The sequence below is a fragment of the Lethenteron reissneri genome, chromosome 54 (assembly GCF_015708825.2).
Source record: "Lethenteron reissneri isolate LAM-NWPU_2019-01 chromosome 54, ASM1570882v1, whole genome shotgun sequence".
NCBI lineage: Eukaryota > Metazoa > Chordata > Hyperoartia > Petromyzontiformes > Petromyzontidae > Lethenteron > Lethenteron reissneri.
Window position 1 is genome coordinate 2,057,075 of NC_083832.1, and position 25,915 is coordinate 2,082,989.

At 52.8% G+C, this 25,915-nt stretch overlaps 1 protein-coding gene across 2 annotated transcripts in view; it reads left to right on the forward strand.

Annotated features, from left to right (window-relative positions):
• LOC133356608 (ras-related protein Rap-1b) overlaps positions 1 to 25,915 on the forward strand; it is a 61,588-nt gene that overhangs the window by 19,821 nt on the left and 15,852 nt on the right. The window contains exons 1-2 of one of the 2 annotated variants that reach the window (XM_061574234.1): positions 6,158 to 6,176; positions 22,833 to 22,927. In XM_061574234.1, coding sequence (XP_061430218.1) covers positions 22,871 to 22,927 — 57 coding nt within the window. In that variant the 5' untranslated portion in view covers positions 6,158 to 6,176; positions 22,833 to 22,870. Of the gene's footprint in view, positions 1 to 6,157; positions 6,177 to 22,832; positions 22,928 to 25,915 lie in introns of those variants that run through there. The other variant, XM_061574233.1, reaches the window with a different exon arrangement.

The window sequence follows — 25,915 nt, forward strand, 5'->3', positions numbered from 1 at the left end:
CAGGACATGAAGAGCCAGTGGCATCTTTATCTGCAGAACGTGAAGAACCAGTGGCATTTACAGGACATGAAGAGCCAGTGGCATCTACAAAACATGAAGAACCAGTGGCATCTACATCTGCAGAACGTGACTTGCGAACAGACCCCTTAGAACCTAACTCGTTTGTAACTAGAGGAAGTTCCTTTACTTCCGATGAGTTGACCGATAAAAAACACGACACCTTGGAGGGTGGGCCGAAGTAAATTGATTTACGTGATTAGCGCATTCTCGGTTTAATGGACTAATGGGGGGAACGAGGTGTCCGTAGAATACCGAATTGGCCGTTAATGGGTAAATGGCGCATTCTGAGCACTAAATCCTAACACCCTAGCACAGGCAAACTACTCGCTGGTAGTTCTGTAAGGATAATTGTAACATTGTACATGCTTTTCATTATCAAAAATCAACACAGTAATAATAATAGTGTAGTAATACCTGTATATTAATAATACGGAAACATATATTTGAAGAACTAAGTACTGTAAATGTATTGTACAACTAATTTTCCACTTCTATCCCTATTTTGAACCTATTTTAAACAAAAAAAAAACACGTGTGTAATAAACACCGTGTACCCATTAAGCGGACGAAGTGAATATTGTCTGCACTGATGCCCCCATTACGGACGGGACTCAGTCCATTGTTTAAGGTCAGTCCGTCATTGTCTGATCATCGGACAAAATCTCTGATTCAACAGATTTTGTCCATTAAATCCGAGACTCGTTGAATGGGGGTCCGTTTAACCGAGGGGTTACTGTCCGATCAGCCCCTGCCCTCCCCCCTCCGCGCTCCCTCTGCCTGCAGTATAAGTGGCGAGTGAGTTCAGTTAATTTCCTCGGCGGTTGTCGGAATTTTGGGCGAGCTTTTTTTTTGCCGCAGTTGTCGAGATAGTAGCAACACGAGCGGAAAGTCGGTGCTGTCACTCGCTCGGGGCCGGGGCCATGTGTCGTTTGACGCTAGCACCCCCCCGCCCGCCCACCAACAAACGAACTCCTCTGCGCATCACAGTTTCCATGAGATAGCTCCCTCTGCACGGCAACGGCGGCGGGGACACCATTGTTACTCTCTGTTGGCCATTACGGATCCATCTCGCTTGAGTTTGTTGTGACGCACGTTCTCTCCGTGTGGGTTTAGTGTCGACGTGTGGTGGGCTCCCCCACCACCACGGCTGTTGTTTACAGTCCCCCCCCCCCCCCCTATAAGGCTCGCCGGCGTGAAGGTCGCCTCGCCAGCGCGATCGCGAGATGCTGCACGGAGACCCGCCCCGCCTCCCCCTCCTCCCCCCTCCGCAACTCATCCGTAACTCCATCGCCCCTCCTCCCGGCCCCTCCTCCCAGACCCTTCACCGCCACTCCATTGCCAGACGCAAACCTCCGCCGCCACCAGCTCTCGAGCGGGTTACGCGTCGGGCAAAGACACACGAAGAATCCCCCCCCCGTGTCTTCTCTTCTGCCGCCTTCTATTCTTTTCTGCTACCCACAAGAGGAGGAGGAGGGCTTCGGGGTCGAGAGACATGGAGAATTTGCGGAGTTTACTTTTTTGCGTTCTCCGCAATCTGTTGACGAAGCATCAGACGACACGGCTGGCTCTTAGTTGTGGGGTCCGTAGGTTTGGAGGTTACGCGTGGCGACATTCGGGCACGGCGGCCGTGCAAGTGGTGGGAGCTGGCCCCGAGCAAACTGGGGGGGGAGGCCCAAGGCGGGTGACGTCCGCATGCCCGCGTGGTGCGCGCGGGCTCGCTCGCCTCGTCAAGCTCGTGTGTGATTACTGCTAATGAATATCTTCCTGGTGCACTTTTGGAAAGTGTCGGTTTCACGTAGGGGCATCGATTTTTTTCTCCGTTTCATTCCTGTAAAACGAGCCGGGCCCCCTCACTTTATCGACATTGTTCATGGTGTCAAGACGTTAACTACTTCGCCTGGTATACAGGAGTTCGCGGGTTAAATCCCGACCCTTGACGCCTGTGTTTTTGGAGTGTGCATGTTCTCCCCGTGGCCGTGTATATTTTTCTCCGGGTTCTCCGGTTTTTCCCTCCTTTAAAAATCGACATGAATTTAGAGTATTTGGCTTCTATACATTTCCACGTGAAGATAAGCCACTTCGTTGAGCTATCATCATTTGCGATCGCCAGGTCGCTTCTGAAAAAGAGCTATGCAGCTCAGTGGGCCGTACCTGTTAACAAAAATGCTTTAGTTTACGCTGTGAAAGGCAGCGTGTGCTGGCAGTGACTGAAGGTAAGGCTGCACTGCTGAACCCTGATGGAGATAAGTCCTTGAGAATTACTGAACTTCATTGAGAAGAAAAAATAAAGCATCTGACCTTTTCAGTACCACATTCTTCGCTGCAGTGGTCGAGCATCGGTGCACGTGAACTTTAGAATGATAATATTACATTCATACCGGAGGAATACGATGAGCTTATGCAAGGGGTTTGGCTACGTACGATTGGTTGTGAAAGAAGTTCAATGTGTGTTCATGCAAACTGGGGTTTAGCGTGGGTATGGAAACCCACACCTTGACGACGATTATTGTTGGACAACATTGGTGGAGGATTACATCGCCAAGCTATGTATAGTTCCCCAAATTGGCCCCATGCACACCCAGGGGGGGGCACACCTTTTAGATGCCCTATAAAGTGTTGGTCACGTGATCGCTCAAAAGTAAATATTTAATTCTTGAAGGTTGCAATAAGCCGACTTCAATTAAAAGCCGACGACGTTAACGCCGATGTTTGTGCGGTGACAGGCTAACTCAACCAAATAAATATTAAATGCTCACAAACACAACTGTCGGCAGTTGCAGAACATGCTTGCCAACAAGGGCACTCAATTGATTTTGATAACGTTGAAGTGTTGTGTAAAAGTAATTATTATTGGCCGAGACTTATTCGAGAATCTATTGAAATTGAGAGAAATACAAATAATTTTAACCACTCTGACAACTACAGGTTTGGTACGGCCTGGAAGCGTATTATTAAGTAATACACCTTACAACTGTATTCCTTATAAAGGAAACAGATGCTAATTAACTGATTATTCATATTTTTACAATAAACCCCCCCCCCTCCACCAACTTGCTCATTGGAACCGCTGCCCCGGACGTGCAAATCATTGGTCGCCGGTTCAATCTCCTGGCTCCACACCCCCTCCACACCCTACAGTCTTGGGCGCTGTGGTGGCAAGATGTTAACTACCTCGCCTGTTATACAGAAGGTCGTGGGTTCGATCCCAACCTTCATGTCTGTATATTTGGAGTTTGTGTGTCTCTCTCCGTGGTCGTGAGGATTTTTCTCCGGGTCCTCTGGGTTTTCCCTGCACATGGAGAATTAACATGCGTTTATGGCATTGGACTGCTATAATTTTCCACGTGATAAGCCACTTTGTTGAGCTGTCATTTGTGGCCAGGTCGCTTCTGAAAAAGAGCTGCTATAAAGTTCAGTGGTAAAATAAAAATAGTTTGTGTAATCGTTTATAGTCTGTCCGTCCACCCAGCGGTGTAGACGGTTAGTCCTTATCGGCAGGTCGTGTGAGGGGTACCTCCCACCTCTTCCATGACTGGCCGGTGTGGAAGAGTAGGCCAAACACTCGCTCTCTAAAGAGGCCCTCTTTAAGAGGTGTCCCTCTCAGCTGTGGCGTGGGAAAACGACGGTGCCTTGCAAAACACTGCAAAATTATGGCGAGCATGTTAATATTTGTGGTTTTTCCCGTTAGCAAGTATCGGAGAACGAACACGCACACACCGTGAAAGGCAAAAGAGAGCGCGTACGTTTTAAGTGAAGGAGGAAAATAAACCGATGTGAACGTTGACACGAGTCTGTCTGCTCGTGAAACTGCAATAAAATGACCTGCGTTGGGTCGTGTCTCCCCCTCGGATCCTGCTGCCCAAATCACTGGACTGGTTTTTAAACTGAAACTATTTTTATTTTCCCAGGTGTACGGCCAACTGAGCTATGTAGCTCTTTTTCAGAAGTGACCCGGTGATCACAAATGATAGCTCAACGCAGTGGCCTTATCACCATCATCATGTGCAAATTTATAGCAGCAGCCAAAATACTTTCAAACACGTGGTGATGTTCATTCTAAATGTGTCGGGAAAAACCGGAGGACCCGGATAAAAATCCACGCGGGAGAGATGCACCGCAAACCCCAAATATACAGGCGTCGAGGTCGGGATCGAACCCACGGCCTCCTGTATACCTGGCGAGGTAGTTAATGTCACCACGGGGAGCGAGAGAGACACCGCAAACTCCAAATGTAGAGCAGGCATCGAGGTCGGGATCGAACCCACCACCTCCTGCATACCAGGCGAGGTAGTAAACATCTCGCCATCTCGCCATCGTCGCTCTTATTCGTCAGCGGTTTTAACAATTGTGGTGATCGGGGAGAGTCGGTCAAACAACGGGGGGGAACGTCTCCTTGAGCCTCGCATCGACACGTCTGCTTTAAAATCGACTCTTAAACATCCTGACGGTACCGTGTTCACATCGTTGGTGCACGAATGGGCCGTTTCTGGAGACGCCCGCCCCTGGAGCGAACCGTCGGACGTCGCGCCCGCCGAGCAACAACAACAACCGAAACAGCCCCCACACACCGTTACTTTCCTATTGTCCTCTTCAATCTTCGGAGTTCCAGAGATTAAAACAAATATATAACAACTCCCCACGCCGCCCTGTCATTGTTGCTCGAACGCGGCATATCCACCCTCGTTATTTTCGAGGAATCAGCCTCGCGTCCCCTTTTCTCCTCTTTTTCCGGTCCCGATGAGAAAACCTGCTAGGCGCTTCCGCGGATTTCTTAACATCTGCGGGCAACATTTTGGGGTTTCGGGCGGGCGGGCCGGCAGCTGCGGGGTGGAACCGCGGTGCCTGGCCCCGGCCGGCCCGGGGCTGGGCTGGGGCGGGTCGAGGTTCTGGGGACGCGTGGGAACCATTAAGATAGCCACGCGGACGGCGCGGACGGCCGGGACCGCCAGCCAGGCAGCCGGCGGGCGGCGGGTGGCCACCCGCCCACCTGCGCAGGCGATTCGTTCCGACGCGGGGTGGTGTGGAGGGGTGGTGCGGGGCGGAGCGGAGGGATATCGTCGGGCAGGGTGGGAGGTGGGGGGAAGTAACACACGTGGCCTTATATGGCAGATTCTGAGAGCGTGGCCCTGAGAAACAGCTGGAGCGTTATGCATCCCATCGTCAATTGTGTGGGGTTTTTAATTAGGTTTTTCTGTATTCTTCCACCACACCTCACCACCCTCCTCATCCTCCTCACCTCCTCCATCGGTTGCGTTACGATTCCCGGTGAAGAGAAAGCAAAGTGGGGTTTCGGGGGGGGCTTGCCGGATGCGACACGGCTGGAAGGGACAACGGCTGTGCGATGCTTCTAGAAGAATAGCGATAGAGTGGCGGTAGGGGTACGGGTTGCGTGGGGGGCCTTCATCCAGCAGTGGATTGACCGTGGCCCAATGACAGAGAGTATGACCGGTAATATTTTGGTTGTGTGTAGGCTGCCTTAGCGTAGCATCGTCGCACCGGGCATTGGGATGCTGTCTCAGTCGTTCGGCCTGCGTTTCGCATCTCAGGTGTTTTTCTCACCGACTGCGCTTCTCCACCTGTATTATATTTAATTTATCACAACGCGATTTTTCCATAAAGCGGTGTCCCTTTCAAGAACACATCTACTGCCGCGCTGTCGGAGAAACAAACCGCGTCTTGATGACATTAACCTCTTTTTGTCACGCGCGGCTCCTGCGGTTGCGACCGTGTGATTGGCCCCCTTCTGCGAGTGCGAGCGGTGACTCGGACGGGCGAGCACGGTCAAACGTCGGGCACGTTGGGGTTAGAAGAGCGTTAACCCCCCCCCTGCCGTGGAAAAATTTGCTGACAAAAATTCCGGTTTACGAAATGTCTCCTCCGTTTCCCCTCGACTCTTGCGTTTGAGGAAATGGCAGGCTGACCATACCCGTCGTCGTGTGTCGTTTCTCGGCTGTAGCTTTCTGTGAGCGACGGCCCAAAAAAGCGGCAGGCGTCACGCTCAGCAGTTCACACTTGCAGTGGGTGGGTGTGGGGAGGTGTAGAGAGACGGTCATGGGAAGTGAGGTTCCACAGTGGGGCAGTGCGCGAGGGAAGCAGCAGAAAAGTGGAGCGTTGTGGTGAGTGGTCTTGTGACCTGCAGTGTGGTGACCTTCAGTGTGGTAGGTGGGTGAATGGCGTTCTGTATGACATGCTGTGTTGGTGGATAGGGCGCAGTATTGGATGAATGTTTGTGGGTGACTTTTTGGATGGCGGGTAGATTTGAGACGGAGGTTTCTGTCCGCTTAAACCAACGCCGCGGGAGATCACCGTGGTCCCCAAGTCCGCTCGGCTAAACGCCACTCGAACGTTTCTTGGCAGTTACCCGGCTTGGCCCTTGTCCACACCCTATCGGCTGCAAGCCCATACGAGTTAAGCCGAACTCGCAAGTGATGTAAACATTGTGGCGGGTTGTCGGGGTCGTTCGCTTGTATACGCAGCCAGTTCTCCTATAACGCTGCGTGTGTTTTCGTGATGCGAATTAGATATATAACGCGATCAAGCAAACGGAACTACGGTCGTGCGGCATCTCCAAGCTAATTCTATCTCCACGATCAAACAGCGCCCCCCACCTCCTTACGCCTCTCCCCTGTACCCCCCAGCTTTGCGTACCCTCATTTGCCTACCATCGTGTACCCTCGTAAAAAATCGGCGCCGCTTTATACGGGAGTGGCCGATCGCACGGGGCATTGGTATGCTGCTGGATGCTTGTAGATGCGTCCCCACGCGCGTCTCGGTCTTCGTTCGGGCCTGCGTTCCGCATTTCACGTGTTATCATGGACTGTGCGTTACACCGATATTACATCAAATTTATTAGAACCCGGAAATTGTTTTTCCCCATAACGCGGTGTTCTTCTGGGATGCGACTACTGCCGCGCTCTATAGGAGAAATGGACTGTAGTTCACCGGGCTGGTGGGCGCGGGTCCGTGGTGGGTGGGGCAGGCGGGCGACGTCCAGGGGACAGCTTCAGACGCCACTGGGCCCACTGGTTGACCGCGGCTAGAGAATCGATACTCGGGGTCGTCGTCGTTGCGTTTTATTGTGCGGTGGCAGCGCGCCAACCGCTGTTGCTCCCACCGCCGGGCGATGACCTGATTACCGGCAGACCATTTGCAGGTAAACGTGAGGCCAAGTTCCAGGCTTGTACATATTAATGTTACAAAATGTGTTCTCACACACGCGCAAGATCGTGCGTGTTAGACTTGATCGTTTCCAGTTCGTGAAAATTAAATGCACATTCCCCCCCCCCCCCCTTTAGGCTAACAGAATGAACATTCAGAACAAATTAGTAGAATTGAAGCGGATGGGGACGGGGGTGGCCACTGACTGACGGTACAAACGAGACGGGCGCTTGGGTCGAGTTGAAACAAATGGCACGGAAGAGACTACAGACGTTAGGGATCGAGACGCGGGGTTAAATGCGCGCCTGCAGATAGAGACGGGCAAAAGTTGCCAGGGCGATTGGGTGATGTAACACCCAGGTTGAACAATATCACCAAAATATTTTTGGATAAATCGAAAAGGCTTGAAATTGTGTTGACCGGTTCAAAACGCAACGGGAAGTACAGACGAGCACAGTGTAGTGTGTCAAGTGAGATGGGACGGCCGACGTGTACAGTACACGAACAAAACTTTAGAAACCCAAGTCAAATAAAAAAACCTTAAATCGGACCGCGAAAATACTTGGACTCGTTGGATCTGCGAGGGAGTGAATTGCGGTAACAATGCAAATAGCAATGACAAAGCAGTGACTTCGCATGGGTGATGCGCATGGTGGCATATACAGTGGTTTCGGTGTGAGTGTTGCTGGGTTATGTAATTGCCCGCAATGTGACTACACACGCACACAAGACTTCAGGATCACGACATTTCTTTCTGGGGGACTCTGTGGGTGGGGGTGGTGTCGCCCACCCGCCCCTGTCCAAACTTCCCGTCCCACCCACCGCCGACCGCTCGTCTCTTTCACGCAGGGGGGAACACCCAGGAGCGCCGGGTTGGCGTGGAAATGCGGAGCGGGCCGGCGGCGTTACCAGGAACCGGAGTTTGATTTCGCGAGCGCCGGTTGACCTCTCGCGGTCAACGTTCATGGAAGGAGTCGTGTGGGCGCATTGACGAAGGATTTGGTTTTAATATTTTCTCTTTGTAATTCTCATGGTCGACACACGTCACGGTCTAACAAAGACTGTGCATGTAAGATGATACATTCGCGGCTTTGGGGAGGTTCATGCAAACTAAACAAATAGTACGGGCAAACAACTTTATTTGAGACAGGAAAAACAAGACCCTGCATATGACATCGCAGATGGTGTAAATTACATGGCACATTCGAGAGGCAATGAAGAGTGTACCGGTGGTAGAGTCAAGACAGTACTTGGATCCAGAGGGAAAAAAACCTCTGGCCCATCACTCCCGCAGTGTGGATCTAGAGGGATAACCTCTCACCCATCACTCCAGCAGTGTGGATCTAGAGGGATAACCTCTCACCCATCACTCCAGCAGTGTGGATCTAGAGGGATAACCTCTGGCCCATCACTCCAGCAGTGTGGATCTAGAGGGATAACCTCTCGCCCATCACTCGCAGTGTGGATCTAGACGGATAACCTCTGGCCCATCACTCCCGCAGTGTGGATTTAGAGGGATAACCTCTCGCCCATCACTCTTGCAGTGTGGATCTAGAGGGATAACCTCTGGCCCATCACTCGCAGTGTGGATCTAGACGGATAACCTCTGGCCCATCACTCCCGCAGTATGGATCTAGAGGGATAACCTCTCACCCATCACTCTCGCAGTGTGGATCTAGAGGGATAACCTCTCACCCATCACTCCAGCAGTGTGGATCTAGACGGATAACCTCTCGCCCATCACTCGCAGTGTGGATCTAGAGGGATAACCTCTCACCCATCACTCTCGCGGTGTGGATCTAGAGGGATAACCTCTGGCCCATCACTCCAGCAGTGTGGATCTAGACGGATAACCTCTCGCCCATCACTCCAGCAGTGTGGATCTAGAGGGATAACCTCTGGCCCATCACTCCAGCAGTGTGGATCTAGAGGGATAACCTCTGGCCCATCACTCCAGCAGTGTGGATCTAGAGGGATAACCTCTGGCCCATCACTCCAGCAGTGTGGATCTAGACGGATAACCTCTGGCCCATCACTCTCGCAGTGTGGATCTAGACGGATAACCTCTGGCCCATCACTCCAGCAGTGTGGATCTAGACGGATAACCTCTGGCCCATCACTCTCGCAGTGTGGATCTAGAGGGTTAACCTCTCACCCATCACTCCCGCAGTGTGGATCTAGACGGATAACCTCTCACCCATCACTCCCGCGGTGTGGATCTAGAGGGATAACCTCTCACCCATCACTCCCGCAGTGTGGATCTAGACGGATAACCTCTGGCCCATCACTCCAGCAGTGTGGATCTAGACGGATAACCTCTCACCCATCACTCCCGCGGTGTGGATCTAGACGGATAACCTCTGGCCCATCACTCCAGCAGTGTGGATCTAGAGGGATAACCTCTCGCCCATCACTCCCGCAGTGTGGATCTAGAGGGATAACCTCTGGCCCATCACTCCCGCGGTGTGGATTTAGAGGGATAACCTCTCACCCATCACTCCAGCAGTGTGGATCTAGACGGATAACCTCTGGCCCATCACTCCCGCGGTGTGGATTTAGAGGGATAACCTCTCACCCATCGCTCCCGCAGTGTGGATCTAGAGGGATAACCTCTGCTCCATTGCTCCCGTGGTGTAATGGAGCGACTGCCTTCTTCTCGAAGCAACGAGCATGGCCGCGTGCCATCAAGGCTCCAGCAATGGCCCGTGCCACTGCAAAACCCGACACAGCCCTGCCGAAGCAGGCGGAGCTGGAGGCGATCGGCCATTCCTGTTTGGAGCAGCGCTGATTTTTTCCTTTTTTAATGAGGGTACACGATGTACCTGTAGTGGTGGTATTGACGTGCGCCGACAGTGATGGATCACGGGGCGCGGGGTTGGGCACGCGATGTGGGCGTGGTATGAACGCGCACGCCGGTGGTGAGGCGCGCTGATACAATCGGGGAAAAGAGGATCGTAGCCAGCGCGCGCAGTGATTGGTCAATAAGATGGGTGCTCTCAGCGACGTCCGCAGGAGGGGTATAAAGGGAGACGCGCGAGAGCACTCGTGGTCAGTGTTAACCAGTTGAAGACCGAAGACGGAGTGGAGGAGGTAGTGGCCCGAGACCCCTAGTCCCGCTGTCCTTGTCGGGACCGGGGCCCTGTGTGGCTCGGAGCCGAGACTGGGGAACCCGTAGTCCGACGCCCGCGTGGGTCGGGACGGTGGTACCCAGAGCCGAGACGGACACCCCAGCCGGGTGTGTTCCGGAAGGCTACGGGGCGTAAGAGCCCGTGTCAGTATAGCTGAGTGGGTGTTAGTCACCCGAGTAGCTAAGTGGGTGTTAGTCACCCGTGTAGCTGAGTGGGTGTTAGTCACCCGAGTAGCTGAGTGGGTGTTAGTCACCCGAGTAGCTGAGTGGGTGTTAGTCACCCGAGTAGCTAAGTGGGTGTTAGTCACCCGTGTAGCTGAGTGGGTGTTAGTCACCCGAGTAGCTGAGTGGGTGTTAGTCACCCGAGTAGCTAAGTGGGTGTTAGTCACCCGTGGAGCTGAGTGGGTGTTAGTCACCCGTGGAGCTGAGTGGGTGTTAGTCACCCAAGGGGCTGGGTGAGTGTTAGTCACCCGTGTAACAGTTTGGTGTCAATAAAAAGAGTGTGCTACCCGTGAAGACGTCTCCCGCCGAGTTACTACTTTACATACCCACCCCCGCAGGGCTTGGGGGGATGAGGCGGGGGGGTATCGTGCAGACAGAATTGGCTTGGAGTTGTCTGGAATGAGATGCAAGCAATTTAATTATATATTTTTTATTAAGATTTTCATTTTAAATCGAGCCCGACGTGATGGCAGCGCACATCTGAAGCATTCCGTTTGGTACGCGGGCTGCCTCTTTTAAAGACAGTGTTTGACTGGGTGTGATATTCGTGATAATAACTCGTACATTAAAAATCTTGTGTGTACGTGCGTGTCATTACGTGTCGTGGGGATCGCCGTCGCAGAGATTTAGCGTACTTGGCTACGAACCTCGTGACCAGAGTTCAATGCCTGCTCATCGCGACCATATAACGGTGCCGAATATTTGAACCTACTGCGCGCCTCTCCTAGGTATACCTGGTGTGATGTGTAAACATCGCCACTGGGGGAGACCAAGGCGGCCGGGCGTTGTTAACCACCTTTTGTACTCTGCCGTCCTTCATAGGCGCTACTCCCCTGACGACACTTGACCCGCCATTGACCCGCCAATCTGCTGACGGCTATCTGGGGAGATCTTTGGTTTTTGTCGAACGTGTTTTGCAAACGCGAGCGCCGTTTGATGCCTCGACCCGGACGGTGGGGGGGGGGGCTCCTGCTTTACGAACGGACGCACGGCCACTTTGGGAGGGATTTTTACGGGCGACATATTTTACAAAAGCCAACAAAACGGATATGAAAGGGACTCTGCCTCTCGCAAGGCTCGTCAAGTCAACCACGACTCGGAGAATTCGGCCCCACCCCCTTCCACGACCTCTGTAGACCGGCACCAAACGTCCCGTCGCTTCATGGGCTTCGACGGCGGCGTTGCCGCTGTCTGCTGGACGTCTGTGAAAAAGTGCTTTATAGCTCATCGACGTTGTCCCCCGCCCCCGCTTGTAGGAGGCCTTCGAGGTTCAGAACCAGCAGGCCAACCCCCCCCCCCACCTCCCCCCCCCCCCCTGGTTAATACTGCTCTTTGACAGCATTGCGTGAAGTTGTTCGCAACGAGTAAGGGCTATTGCCGTCCAAAATCTGCCAATGTCGAACGCTGCCCACGAAATAATTAAATAATTCGCCCAATTTGGACCGCACAGCAATTTTACGCACCCCCCCCCCCGTTATAACGCGGAACTCGCGCCGTTCTCCCTCGTGTTGAGTGGGTGACGATTCTTCGGCGTGATACAAGTTGAAATCATGATTGTTGTTGACACAGCAGTGACATTTTTAGAGCAAAACAGAGAAGTACGTTGCCTTAGCCTTTTTCAAACTGATGTTATGCATCGCTGAGCACGCGGCCTATCTGCGTGTCTTGAGGAACAAAAACTGCTTGTTCTTTTGGTAATCGGGCAATAAACCCAAAACTCGATCGTCTTTTCCCCGCCTGCCCAATGTAGAGCATCACAAACGCCTTCGCATTAACACAGTGGGCCTTGAAGTATAAAACATGTCATGGGCGACGGTTGACTTGTAACACGATGTGGAATTATTTTGCTATGTCTAAATGTGACCGCACCTCAAGATGGTGCGCAGACGCTGCGGGAATGATTTAATTCAGAGGCACAGTCGTTCGGGAAAGGTCTTGAGGCCTGGACTTGACTGGGCGCAGGGAGTCACCAGCACGAGCGGCTGGGGGTCTGTTGTTCCAGAACATCGAGGACAGCGGAGGAGAATCGGCAACTTCTAATCGAATCCCCGTTGTGCTTCTCACTGTGATTTAGTTTTTTGCGTGTTCGTTTGTTGTCCTTCTGCCGCACCTCCGATGAGCGCACGGTGCCAAAGAAGTTCAACGTGCATGCAAGTGATGAACACGCCAACTTGTGTGTCTGTCTGCACATCCCACCCCCTAATCCTCGTACATACGCTTGTTGCCAGCACCCTTTCTGCACTCTAGCCGCTGCACTTGCCAGGTTGCGCGTGCGTGATCCCGGCAAAAACCCGCAGGCACGCACTTCTGATTAGCACGGTTGGCAACATACGGCACGAAATAAGTTCTGCATACGTACACGCACGCTCCTAATGCCCCCCACTCCCTTCTTCCCTCTGCTCCACCGCTCGGCCAGGGCCGTTTGAGAGAGGGGGGGGGGATGTTAAATACCTCGCCTGTTATAAGGAGGATGTGGGTTAGATCCCGACGCTGACGCATGTTGTGTATATGTAGAGTTTTCATGTTCTCCCCGTGGTCTGCTGGATATTTCTCCGGGTCCTCAGGTTTTTCCTTCTGCATGTAGAATAATTACGCACATTTAGAGTTTGGCTACTGCTATACATTTCCACGTGGTGATAAGTCACTTTGTTGGGGCTATCATTTGTGGTCTGGTCGCTTCTGAAGAAGAGCTACACAGCTCAGTGGGGCCTTTACAGGATAAAATAAAACAAACTGTTTATTCGTTGTTTTTGATAGTTGATTTGCCGATGGCAAAACGGCGACTTGGCATTCCCCCCCCCCCCCCCCCTGTGACGATTCAATTGCTCGTTTGCTTTCCAGGGGTCACGATTCGGTCGTTTCGAGAATCTATTCCAGTCGTTACTGCATGACTCGTTTTTGTCACGCGTCGTCTCGCGACACGGTGGCTAGGAGATGTTAACTTCCTCGCCTGGTATGCAGGAGGACATGGGTTCGACCCCCGACGCACGCTGCATGTATGTGGTGTTTATGTGGATTGATCTCCGGGTCTTCCGATTTTTTTTCCCCTCCACATTTAGGAACATGCACTTAGATTATTTGGCTGCTGCTATACATTTCCACACGATGATGAGCTATCATTTGTCATAGTCAGGTCGCTTCTGAAAAAAGAGCTATATAGCTCAGTGGGGCCTTACCCGGTAAAATAATAATAGTTTGATAGTTTTTTTAGTTTATTGCTTCCGTGATAAGCTTGCCATGCCGTTGCGAGCGATCCGGGAGGGTTTTGTTCTTGCTGTTTACCTCGGCCAAGCGCCCTCCGCTGCTGCTGCCTCCAGATCGTTTTTTTTTTATTTGGGGCGCGTCGTCTGATGTTAGCGTCGCATTCCGGGCGGCCCGCCGACAAAATAGGCCGCATTCCGGGCGGTTTGGTCACGGCCCGCGTGAACGTCGGTAACGCTGTGGCCTTTAACAAAAGCACGTGTGTGTGATGGGCAGCGTTTGAGGCGGTGGCCCTTCTTCGGAGCACGTCAATCATTTAAATGCGCGAGTCACAACGCGTGCGCGATGAATCACCTGTTGAATCATTTTAGTTACATTAATTTTTGTAAGTCCCGTACGGTGTTCGTTATTGGCACGGAGTGTGTTGCCGGTGTTAATTGTGCACCACGGACAACGCCACCACCACCACCGAATGATGACGCGTCTTTGATTATGTGAAGGTGGCTCGGTTGTGTGTTGAACCCCACCCCAGTTAGGCGTACGTAGATTATTTGCCCGCGCTGAGGCCAGCAATTCCGGTTTCTTGGTTGCCCGCGTCGTGTCCCCCCCTCACTCGTCCTCCCGGTCTCCCCCCCCCCCCTCATTCCCCACCCCTCTCCCCACCCCCCGCAACCCCCCTTCCCACGGAGGAAGGCAACGAAGGAGGACGGAGCAATTCCTCAGTTTGATAACACAGCTGACTCGTATTTGTCCGCGTGCGGTTTATCCGATTTGCGGATTTAACCACGCGCACCTGAGGTGTTGACAAAATAATATTAAATTAATAACCCGTGGATTGAGTTGTTATTCTTGCAAATGTGTATTACAAGTCTCGCGTGCTTAAAACTGAACGAATGTGTGTGCTCCGGTTAATCCGAAATCCACGTGATTGCCCCTACAGTACAGTAGTTGCAATATCTTTACAGCAATGGGTGGTGGAGTTTGATTGCTGTTGGCGTGGCTCTGCTGCTGTCTGCTGAGTGGGCCGAGTCTTGGCTGTGGGGTGGGAGCAGGAAAGTGTCGTCACAGAGCACGCGCATCATCGACCGGTCGATTCTTGACTACAAATGTTTGTTGTTCATTAACAAACTCAATTTTCTTACCTTAAACACAATGTACATACCTATATTGGTGGTTTTTGGCATAAAGATCTGCGGAAAATGGACACTTTTAGATTATCTGTGATTTTTTTTATCCGCGGCGGCCCTCCCCGTCATGATCGAGAGCTTCCTGTAATCACATAAATAATTTAGCACACTCGATATTCTCACTGTTGTACTTTGCGCGCAAGGCTAGGCCTCGGCAAGGCAAGGTAAAAGGTAAAAACAACGAGCGTACCTTTACCCTACCTTTTACCTTATCACAATACAATCACTCTACCCTACGTTTTACCCTTTAGCAGGTAAGGTAAAAAGCAACGAGCCTACCTTTACCCTACCCTTTACCTTACCCCTTGGCATGTCGACACCTTTACCCTTTTACCCGGTAAAAAGGGTAAATTACCTTACCTTGCCGAGGTCTACGCAAGGCTGTGTGTGCTATGGCCGCTTGAGGAAGGCTCTGCTGTGAGTTTCGCAGTTGGCAGTTTTAACAATCTGTGGTGGGGTGGGGGGGGTGGTTGGCTGTGTCACTGTGAGTGTGTGTAGGGGAGCGGTGGTGTAGCAGTTAGCGCGCTGCGCTACGAACCTGGCGACCTGAGTTTGATTCCCGCTCATGGCCAATACCAGTGACGACTATCTGAACCGTTCCCTTGGCCGCCCCTCAGTCGGCTCAGCCTCAGTCGGCTCAGCCTCAAATGTCTAGTAAACATCGTCACTAGGGAGATGAAAGGTGGCCGGGCATGGTGCTGGCCCACCCACTCCCTCGTGTACCGTACCGTCCTTCACAGGTGCTCGCTAACAGCACTTGCCCCAACAGTCTGTTAAGGCTATACTGGGATCGTTGTTGGTGTGTGTGATCTCGATTTGAGTGATTTTTTTTTTTTCCCAGTATAAATTTCAGTTTTGGCAAACTTCTCTTCGAACGGCGAGTCACGTGATCGTCAGCGATCACTACTAGGAAGCAGGCGGCGCGGAGTATTTTACATTTAATGCCACAGTGGCTAGGGGATGTTGACTCCCTCGCCGGGTATGCAGGAGGTCGTGAGTTCAATCCCGACCCTGATTATGCTTGTATATTCGGAGTTTGCATGTGTCTCTTTGGTCATGTGGATTTTTTCTCCGGATCCTCCATTGTTTCCCTCCACATTTAGAATCAACATCCACGCATTTAGATTATTTGGCTGCTATACATTTCCACGTGATGATCAGCCACTTGTGTTGAGCTATCATTTGTGGCAGCCAGGTCGCTTCTGACGAAGAGCTACATAGCTCAGTGGGGCCTTACCTAGCAAAATAAAAAAGTTTAAGTTATTGTTTCAGCTCGCTCACCCGGTGAGCTGACGAATGAGTCTCACGACCAAACTCGGCAAATAGCAGCGGCGGTTCGCTTGAAACTGCGCCAGATATCTTCGGGAAAAGCCAGCAAGTGAAGAGTAATGATCCAGGCCGTCAGATGCTCCGTGTCACCAGAGCCGGCTTCTTCATAAGCGTGTCACGATACAAACACAAAGAACCTATCAGATTTAAAGTGGGCTTCCAACAAATACAGGTTTATTTACTCTAATGTAGTAGCAATTCATCTGGGCCAACTATTAGTATTATATGAAGGCTAACCAACCTCCAAAGTCACCCGCTAGCTCTGCGTGTCGGTGTGCGTGCGCGCGGCCAGATGATCGGCGTGTCGTCATTGACACCGGGCACAAGCGGCACCGTGCGTGCCTCACCCTCTGGACGACGCGGTGCTGTGGTCCGGAGAACTCTGTGAAATAGTTTTACTTATTTGATTTTTGTTAACAAAGTTGCTTTGAGTGTCCGTGCCACGTGTGCAACTTTACCGGCCCGCTGCCAAAGGAACAAAGTGGAGAGCAAAATCAATCGAGCAAATTTATTTATTTAGCCTCGTTAACAATTTTTATGGCGATCGTCATGAGATGTGGCGTCCGTTGGCATCTCTCTCGCACACAGCTGTGCAGTACCCTGCCGCGTGTTAGAGGGCGGCCCGATGTGAGGAGATGTCACAGAACCACTTCTAAGATTGTATCCGCACACAAGGGGGCATACTACACTCGCCCACGTCTGTTGGTCCAATGGCGGTCAGACTGCTACTTTTTATCCAATAATCGGTGACTGGGCTGATACTATAAACCTACTAAACACAAGAAACCGCTTTAATCACAACTCAGAATATGGAAGTTTATGGGTCTCAGAGTCTATGGGTCTCTGGTGAGAGTCCCAATCATCTTGCGTTGGCGTCACCGCAGCCGCTTTTGTTACCCCCGCGCCGATCCGGCGCTGGTGTTCTCCGAGCTACGGTTTAATTCGCGGGCAAACTAGAAAGGCTAAAAAAAATGTTTACCAGGTAAGGCCCCACTGAGCTATGCAGCTCTTTTTCAGAAGCAACCTGGCCATCACCAATGATAGCTCAACGAAGTGGCTCATCATCGGTTGGAAATTTATAGCAGCAAAATACTCTTAAGCGCGTGACCACGCGGACAGACATGGCAAATCCAAATAAAAAACAGCGAACAATCCCATGACCTTCTGTATACCAGGCGAGGTCGTTAACATCTCCCAGCCACCGTGGCGACCACGGTGGCGGCAGCGGTGTCAAGTTTCGATGGGCCGTGTTGCCAAGGGACGCGTTATACGGGACCGGCCAAAGAAGTGGTGGTGGAGTTAAAAAGTGGAAGGACTTCCGTTTGCACTATTACTGTCATAGCTCATCGTATTCCTCCAGGGTAAACAAATGTTCTGATTGTGATGGGCAGAGTGAGTGGGAACGTGCACCACCCCCCCCCCCCGTGGGAGCAACCAGGGAGTCGCCTTGAAGGTATAAGTTCATACCTCGGTGGGCTTTACCTGTTTAAGATGAAAAAATAGTTTAGTTTTACTCATATATGTATTTTAAAAGTGACTCGCAGAAGTACCCGGCGTTGCCCGGGTGAAAAATATATTTCTTAATAACCTTACATATATACACAGATGGGCTGCTAACCCCCCCCCCCCCCCCCCCCAGCCACGATCTCCTCGGCCGCTGTGCAGTAATATGTACGGCCTATAGTGTGGTGGGGTGTCGAGGCCTAGTACCGTGCAGAGCCTCCGGCCTCGCCTAAATTGCCCACCCGGCTGAGGCTGGGTACCGGGGCCGTTACCCCCCCCCCCCCCCCCGTGCTACAATAATACTGTCTAATCGCTATAATTTTATAATCTACCGACCCTATAATAGTAATTGCACACATTGTGGTGGGGGGGAGTGAAGAGGACGTGAAACTTTGATGAATTTACCTCAGAGTCGCGTGTTAATGCGTGCGCATATTTTTTACGGGAATTAAAAATGGCGACCACCCCGCAGCGAATGCGTCGCTACCCGTTGCCAGGGGCAACCGCCGGACCAATCGTGTCTCGCAAATCCCTCACATTTCGTCCAATGAAACTGCGTATGGTCCGGCGACACAGACAGACAGACAGACACACACACAGACAGACAGACAGATTTGCGATTTTATATATATAGATTGGTATACCTTTCCTATGCTTTACACTCCTGTCATGTGTTTGATTCGTTTGTTGTCATAATGTTCTGACCTCGTGCCCCCCTTACTGGACATCTGTGATAAAATAGTTGTTACAGCTCAACGGATTCCTCCGCTATTAACAAATAGAGATCCTGATGTTGTACTGTGATGTCCGCTTTCCGTGGTGGTCGTCAACCACGTAAGGAGGGTGGTGGGGAAATTCCCCCCCAAAAAAGTGACGTTGGGAACGCCAACGGCTGGACGATCAACGCGCACCCCAAACGGGGTCGCCCGGCACAGTTAGCCAGCGAGGCTGCGCGCGTCACCAACTGGCCAGAGACGTTTGAAGCTTTTGTTGTCGTCACCCTCTGCTCCCCACCCCATGCTTCCTGACCACCCCCACCGCCCTCGCCATGCAACCTCGCCAACAACCACGACAGCCGTCCATTCGTCACCGAGTGACGGCGACTGTCACCACGGTGCCTGTGCCAGGTCACTACAACGCCCGTGTGTAACTCCGGCACACTCCACGCTAGACCACCAGTAGCAGCAGCAGCAGCAGCCTTTGTCTATCCACTGTTGGATGAAGGCCTCCCTACCCCACACCGTCTCACCCCCACCCCTGCATGGTCCGGCGCTGTTACCAGCAGTCGGATGGGAAGGATTGGACAGTCGAGACAGACTGACAGGATGGGACTGATAGAACGGGACGGATGGAAAGGACGGGACGGAACGGGGCTGGGAGGAGGGGTGGGATGGAGCAGAGTCATCGGCACACATCACGAGTTTCACCCAATTAGTCATCAGCATGAAACTAAAATACATTTTAAAAACTCAAGCGTGCGAATATTTCCGTTGCTAATTTTTTTTACGAACGAGATTAAATGCGGCTCCCCGCCCCCTCCAGCTGTTAGCGCCGCCGGCGCTTGTTTGCTTTCTGGCTCCGGCTTCCGCCGACCTCGGCCCCCGCGGTGCGATAACGGGCGAGAGGTTCCAGCCCCCCCCCCCTTCGCCCCATCCCACTCCACCCCGAGTCCAAGGTCTGCCGACGGCGAGTTGCCACGGCGACAACATCCTGTAGCTACAGAGTCGCGTGCGAGGTCGGGGAAGGTTGACGGGACGGGGAACAGCGGGGGGGGGGGGGGGGGAGCTGTCGGGTCTTCACGCAGAGACCCATAGACGCGTCACGCAGAGACCCATAGACGCGTCACGCAGAGACCCATAGACTCGTCACGCAGAGACCCATAGACTCGTCACGCAGAGACCCATAGACGCGTCACGCAGAGACCCATAGACTCGTCACGCAGAGACCCATAGACGCGTCACGTAGAGACCCATAGACGCGTCACGCAGAGACCCATAGACTCGTCACGCAGAGACCCATAGACTCGTCACGCAGAGACCCATAGACGCGTCACGCAGAGACCCATAGACTCGTCACGCAGAGACCCGTAGACTCGTCACGCAGAGACCCGTAGACTCGTCACGCAGAGACCCGTAGACGCGTCACGCAGAGACCCGTAGACGCGTCACGCAGAGACCCGTAGACGCGTCACGCAGAGACCCATAGACTCGTCACGCAGAGACCCATAGACTCGTCACGCAGAGACCCATAGACTCGTCACGCAGAGACCCATAGACTCGTCACGCAGAGACCCATAGACTCGTCACGCAGAGACCCATAGACTCGTCACGCAGAGACCCATAGACTCGTCACGCAGAGACCCATAGACTCGTCACGCAGAGACCCATAGACGCGTCACGCAGAGACCCATAGACGCGTCACGCAGAGACCCATAGACTCGTCACGCAGAGACCCATAGACGCGTCACGCAGAGACCCATAGACTCGTCATGCAGAGACCCATAGACGCGTCACGCAGAGACCCAAAGACTCGTCACGCAGAGACCCATAGACGCGTCACGCAGAGACCCATAGACTCGTCACGCAGAGACCCTTAGACGCGTCACGCAGAGACCCATAGACTCGTCACGCAGAAACCTTTAGACTCGTCACGCAGAGACCCATAGATTCTCGTAGACTTCCATCGGCTATCACCTTCTTTGAGCGGTCGCTCACAGGCGCTCGCCCACCGGCTCGGCAACATCGCGGCTGTGTACACGTCCCCTGCCTTGACCCCCCCCTCCCCACCATGTGCCTTTTTATAGGTGGACAGAGGCAGGGCCATCTCGCTATTTATATTTATTTTTCCTCCTCCACTTCTGCGCTCGTGTGAGCGTTGCCGCTCCTGCCCACGCTGCCCGTTGTACGTCGCCACTCGTCGCATTCATGTCGTCGGAAATACCCAGCGGGCCAACTTGGGAAGGCGGGGTGCAGGGAGAGATTGGAGACCGAGACCCACGGACTCTCGCAGAGACCCTTGGACTTGCTTAGACCCCATAGGTTTGCAACGAGGCCCAGAGACTTGCGGAGACCTATAGACTCGTGTGGAGAGCCATAGACATGTACGGAGATCTACCCGGCCATGGGGGCAAGCGCTTGTGGCCCAGTGGTTGGGGCTGGGGTTAGCGCGGGTGCCCAGAAACCGAGCACCACACTCACGAGGGTGGCACGAGTGATGGCCGCAAAGAAGGAAGTGCCAGTTTCCTGCCGTGATACCGCGCTTCTCGGCGCTTCTCGGCGCGTTGTAGCGCTTCTCGACGATTCTTGACGCTCCTTCCTGGCCCCCGTGGCTCACGAATATCTGCCCCCGGGCGAATAAACGCTGCGAGGCGCTGGCTGGGGGTCGTGCGTGCGCACCTGCCGCGGAAGCGCCGAACGCGCCGATTGAGTCACGAGTGAGAACGCACGCACCAAGTATTTAGTGGGGCAGGCTGACGATGATCGAGAGCGATGGGGATTTTGGTGACGATGGTAATTACGAAGGTGGTGGTGATGGCGCAATTATGACAACACGACAATGATTACGATAATGTGGTAAGAGTGGTGGGTGGACTGGCGAATAACGCTTGCGTGCGTAGGGAACAGCGATGGTGCAGTGGTAAGCGCACTGTGCCACGAACCCGGTGACCCAACTCCAAATATCTGCTAAGGCTATACGGGGAGGGATCTTTATCTTTGCTACCATATTGTGATGGATTTTGTGTGTGCTACATTGTGATTGGGTGCGAGATGTTAACGACCTCGCTGGTATACAGGAGGTCGTGGCTTCAATCCTGACCCTGACGCCTGTTATATATTCGGAGTTTGTGTGTCTGTCTCCCCGTGAACACGATAATTTTTTTCCGGTTCCTCCGGTTTTTCCCTCCACGTTTCGAATCAACAGTCATGCGTTTAGGTAATTTGGCTGATTTACATTTCCACGTGATAAGCCGCTTCCTTGGGCTATCATTTGTGTGACCAGGTCACTTCTGAAAAGGAGCTATATAGCTCAGTGGGCCTTAGCTGGTAAAATAAAAATAGTTTATTCTGTAAGCATACTTGAGTTTGTGAATGTATACGTGCACAGCCTGGCACAAGCGCCGTGGTGACGTCACAGCCACTTAGTGGCGAATGGCGGTTATTGTTGTTGTTGTATGGGTGTGCAGTAGTGCAGTGGGGTGATTGTGCTGCACTACGAACCCGGCGACCCGAGTTCCATTCCTGCGGCTCACCAGCACAAAGTGGCGAATATCTGAAGCGGTCCTGGGTCTCCCTTATGTCAACTCGACCTAAGAATCAGTACCTGGTGCTGTGTGTAAACATCGGCATTGGGGGAGTCCAGAGACGGCCAGAAGTTGGTGGTAGCCTCGCCCACGCGCCCCCTCGTGTGCCGTGCCGGCATTCATGTATGTATGGATGGATGTTGAACTTCTTTCGCACCGTACGTAGCCAACCGTGCTAATCGGAGGTGCATAGGTGGTCACAAACGGCACTTGCCCATAATAGACATATTTTGGGTTGAATCTCATAAGTAAATAAATGCGTCGTTAAACCCGCCACCACCCGACACAGCCAATTAGTCAGGTTTGTCACGTAAACAAAACGTGCCAATTAGTTACTAGTTGAGCAGGAACAGGTTGTGTGTTGGAGAGTAAACACACTACAACATTTACAATTCGAGTCCCGTGATGTTTCACTGGTAACAACAACCAGCGTCATCAGGCGACCGCCACAGAGTTGTGGAGAAATCCTCCTCCTGTTTCGCTCTTAAATAGAGTGGTGTCTCGTCACTTGTGAAGCCAATCAGGTGCAAAGGCCACTGTGAATATTGTGACTAACCAAACCTATAATAGATATACCCCCTCTGGTCTCGCAACGAATTGCCGCGTTTTGTTGAAGTGACACAACTTTACCAATTCACTGTGTCGGGTAGTGGCGGGTTGAACGACGCATTAATTTTTAATCCGACAATCTGTTGAAGGACTATAGGCGGCAAGTATTTACCTCTCTGTCCGTGTTGTCTCCCAGGTGTGTGCGCGTGCAGGTGAGGGCTTCCCCGTGTCACAATGCGGGAGTACAAGCTGGTGGTGCTGGGGTCTGGTGGAGTGGGGAAGTCCGCACTGGTGAGTCGCGTCACCCCCCCCCCCCCACCATCAACAACAACAACCGCCATTAGCCACTAAGTGGCGGTGACGTCACCACGACGCTTGTGCCAGGCCATGTGCACTTTGAGGCCACGTGAAGTGTCGAACGCCCGCTGGCAGGACCTCACGGGGCAGTCCCAGCAGGTGCCACGTGTCGACTGACTGAGATGACCGAGATGACTGGCTGATGCACCACCTGTGCCCCCTACTGTGCCAACTTGCTGTGCTTTAGCCACCCGACGCTCCGCTCTTTGTTGTGAGCGTCGCTCCTCCGCCCTTCGTTGTTGTTGGAGGGCGACTGCCTCCAACTGCCCAGTAGCGTCCTTCACGAGCCTCCTCCACAGAGGCCGATCTTAACATCATCACACACCCACGCACCCACCTCACCCGCTCACCGCCGACCTGGAAGACTCTTCACCGCGACACCGTCCGCGTGTCCCCCAGGGCGATGTGAAGCGTTGGGCGAGTGACGTTGCGCTGGGCGCCGAGGGCAGTCTTTCCGTCTTGTTCGGCACCGCACACTCCTGCAACAACCACCACCAACAAAAGACAGAAGAGATCCCCTGTATTATAGCCTTAACACACTGTTGGGGCAAGTGCTGGTTAGCGAGTAGCAACTATCAAGGCTGGAATGCTACACGAGGGGGTGGGTGGCCAGCACCACGCCCGACCGCCTTTGTTTCCCCGGTGGTGATGTTTCGACACATCACCAGGTATTAATTTGAGGCTGAGTCGACCTAGGGGAGACCCAGGACCGGTTCAGATAACCGTCACTGGTGTTGGCCATGAGCGGGAATCGAACTCGGGTCGTTGCGTTCGTAGCGCAGGGCGCTAACCACTACACCACCGCTCCCCCCCCACCACCACCAACACACACACACACACGTGCGCGATGGTCCATGAAGCCGCGCCGTGTGGGGGTTATCCACGTTTGCGTGCCGGGGGGGAGCCAGGGACATCCCAGCACAAGCGACGTTGAGTTTCCGTGACGCGTGTGCCAAGCAGCTGGTGATTGACGTTGTGGAAGACCCGGTGAGGACGACAGTGGCGTTGACGACGATGATGGTCAGGGCTGGATTAAGTTACGGGAGGCAGGGGGGCCCAGGATGTTTCTGTGTTTTTTGGGGAGTGGGGGGAGCTCCTCTGTATATTCAGTTCCTTGCCTTCACTGTTTTTTACCACTAGCACCACCAGCCATTGAACATATTTTTTTTATTTTACCAGGTAAGGCCCCACTGAGCTGTATGATAGCTCATGAAATGGCTTATCACGTGGACATTTATAGCAGCCAAATTCTCTAAACACAGTCTCTGGGTCTCTGCGAGAGGAGTCCATGGGTCTCGGTCTCCAGTCTCTCTCTGGACCTCGTCTTCTGAGTGCCCGCCGGGAATTTGCCGACGACGAGAACGCGACGAGTGGCGACGTACAAAACTAATCGCTTCGCCGGTGCATGGGCAGCCCGGGGAGCAGTCTTGCGCGATCGCGGTGGCAAAGAGAGGAGGGTCACACGTTTGGTGCACAGCGGCCCTTCGCTGGCTGCGCGTGCGACGGTAGGATGTACGTGCCGCCGTTAAAATTGAATCGTCGGCGCGTACATTACAAGCTCTACTTCACACGCGCCGCATCGCACAAAAACCAAGGGGGACTTGCGCCAAATGTTCATTAGACGTTGTCTTGGCATTCGCCGGCACGTTTCTCCGCGCGTTAATTGGGTCGTTGTTGGTTGTCGTTCTTGTTAAGTCTCTAGGTCTGTAGGGCAATTCTGCTGCTTGTTGGAAACCGTGGCGGGCGCCTGCCGCAGGATTTGCGATAAATGTGAAACGGCGTACGACAGGCGTCGCCGTTGCAAACATCAAACGATGATATAGCGGTGGCTCTCTGGGTGTGTGTGTGGGGTGGAAGGGCTGGTGGGGGGCTTGGGGGGTTGAGGGGTCGGGTGGCTTACCGCTGTAGACGGGAGGGGGGGGGAATCCATGGAGGTTTTTTGGGTTAGATCACGTTAATGTGTCGTTTAAACCCGCAACCACCTTGACACAGCCAACCCTTACTGGTTGGCTGTGTCGGGTGGCAGGAGCCAAATTCACGTTGTTAAGTATTTGGCTACTGCCATGAATTCCCACGTAATGATAAGCCACGACGTGGGGCTATTGAAATTCTGAACAAGAGCTACACAGCCCAGTGTGTGGGGCCTTCACCTGGTAAATAAAAAACGTAGTTTCTCTCCTGGATAAAATCAGTAAAATGTTAGTTCAAGCATGTGAAATTTTTGTGGTCTGTTCACACGGCAAATCGTACTGTCGGAACACCGCCACCCACGGCCGCGCCCGGGGTACCCAGAAAAACTTTGGCGTCGGTAATTTGAGAGCCGGTCGTTCCGTTGCGGCCGGGAGCGTTCCCCACCACCCCTCGGGTTAGGCTCCTCCACCGCCGCAGTTTTCCTCGGTGGAGAGATTACGTTTCTGTTGTTGTTGCTGCTGCTTTAAACTCGGCCTGAAATAAAATTTCAAGACGGGGAGCGGTGGTGGTTGGGGTTGGAGCGTACCTTGCCTTTCATCCACGCAGCTCCTCGGTGGCGAGATGTTAACCACCTCGCCTGGTATACAGGAGGTCGTGGGTCGAACCCGACCCTGGCGCCTGCTGTATATTTGGAGTTTGCGTTAATTTTTCTCGTAGTCCTCCGGTTTTCCGCTCCACATTTAGAATCGACTAAATGCATTTTGAACATTTGGCTGCTATAAATTTGCACTTGATGATGATAAGCCACTTCATTGAGTTATCATTTGTAATGGCCAGATAGCTTCTGCAAAGAGGTACATAACAGCTCAGTAGGGTCTTAACAGGTAAACTAAAAATCGTTTTTAGTGTGGTGGAATGCCCCCCTCCCTTACACTATTGAAGTCCCTTTATTTATTTTTATTTACTTTGGTCTTTAATCAGTTGACCTTGCTTCGGGTGCACTATGTCTTG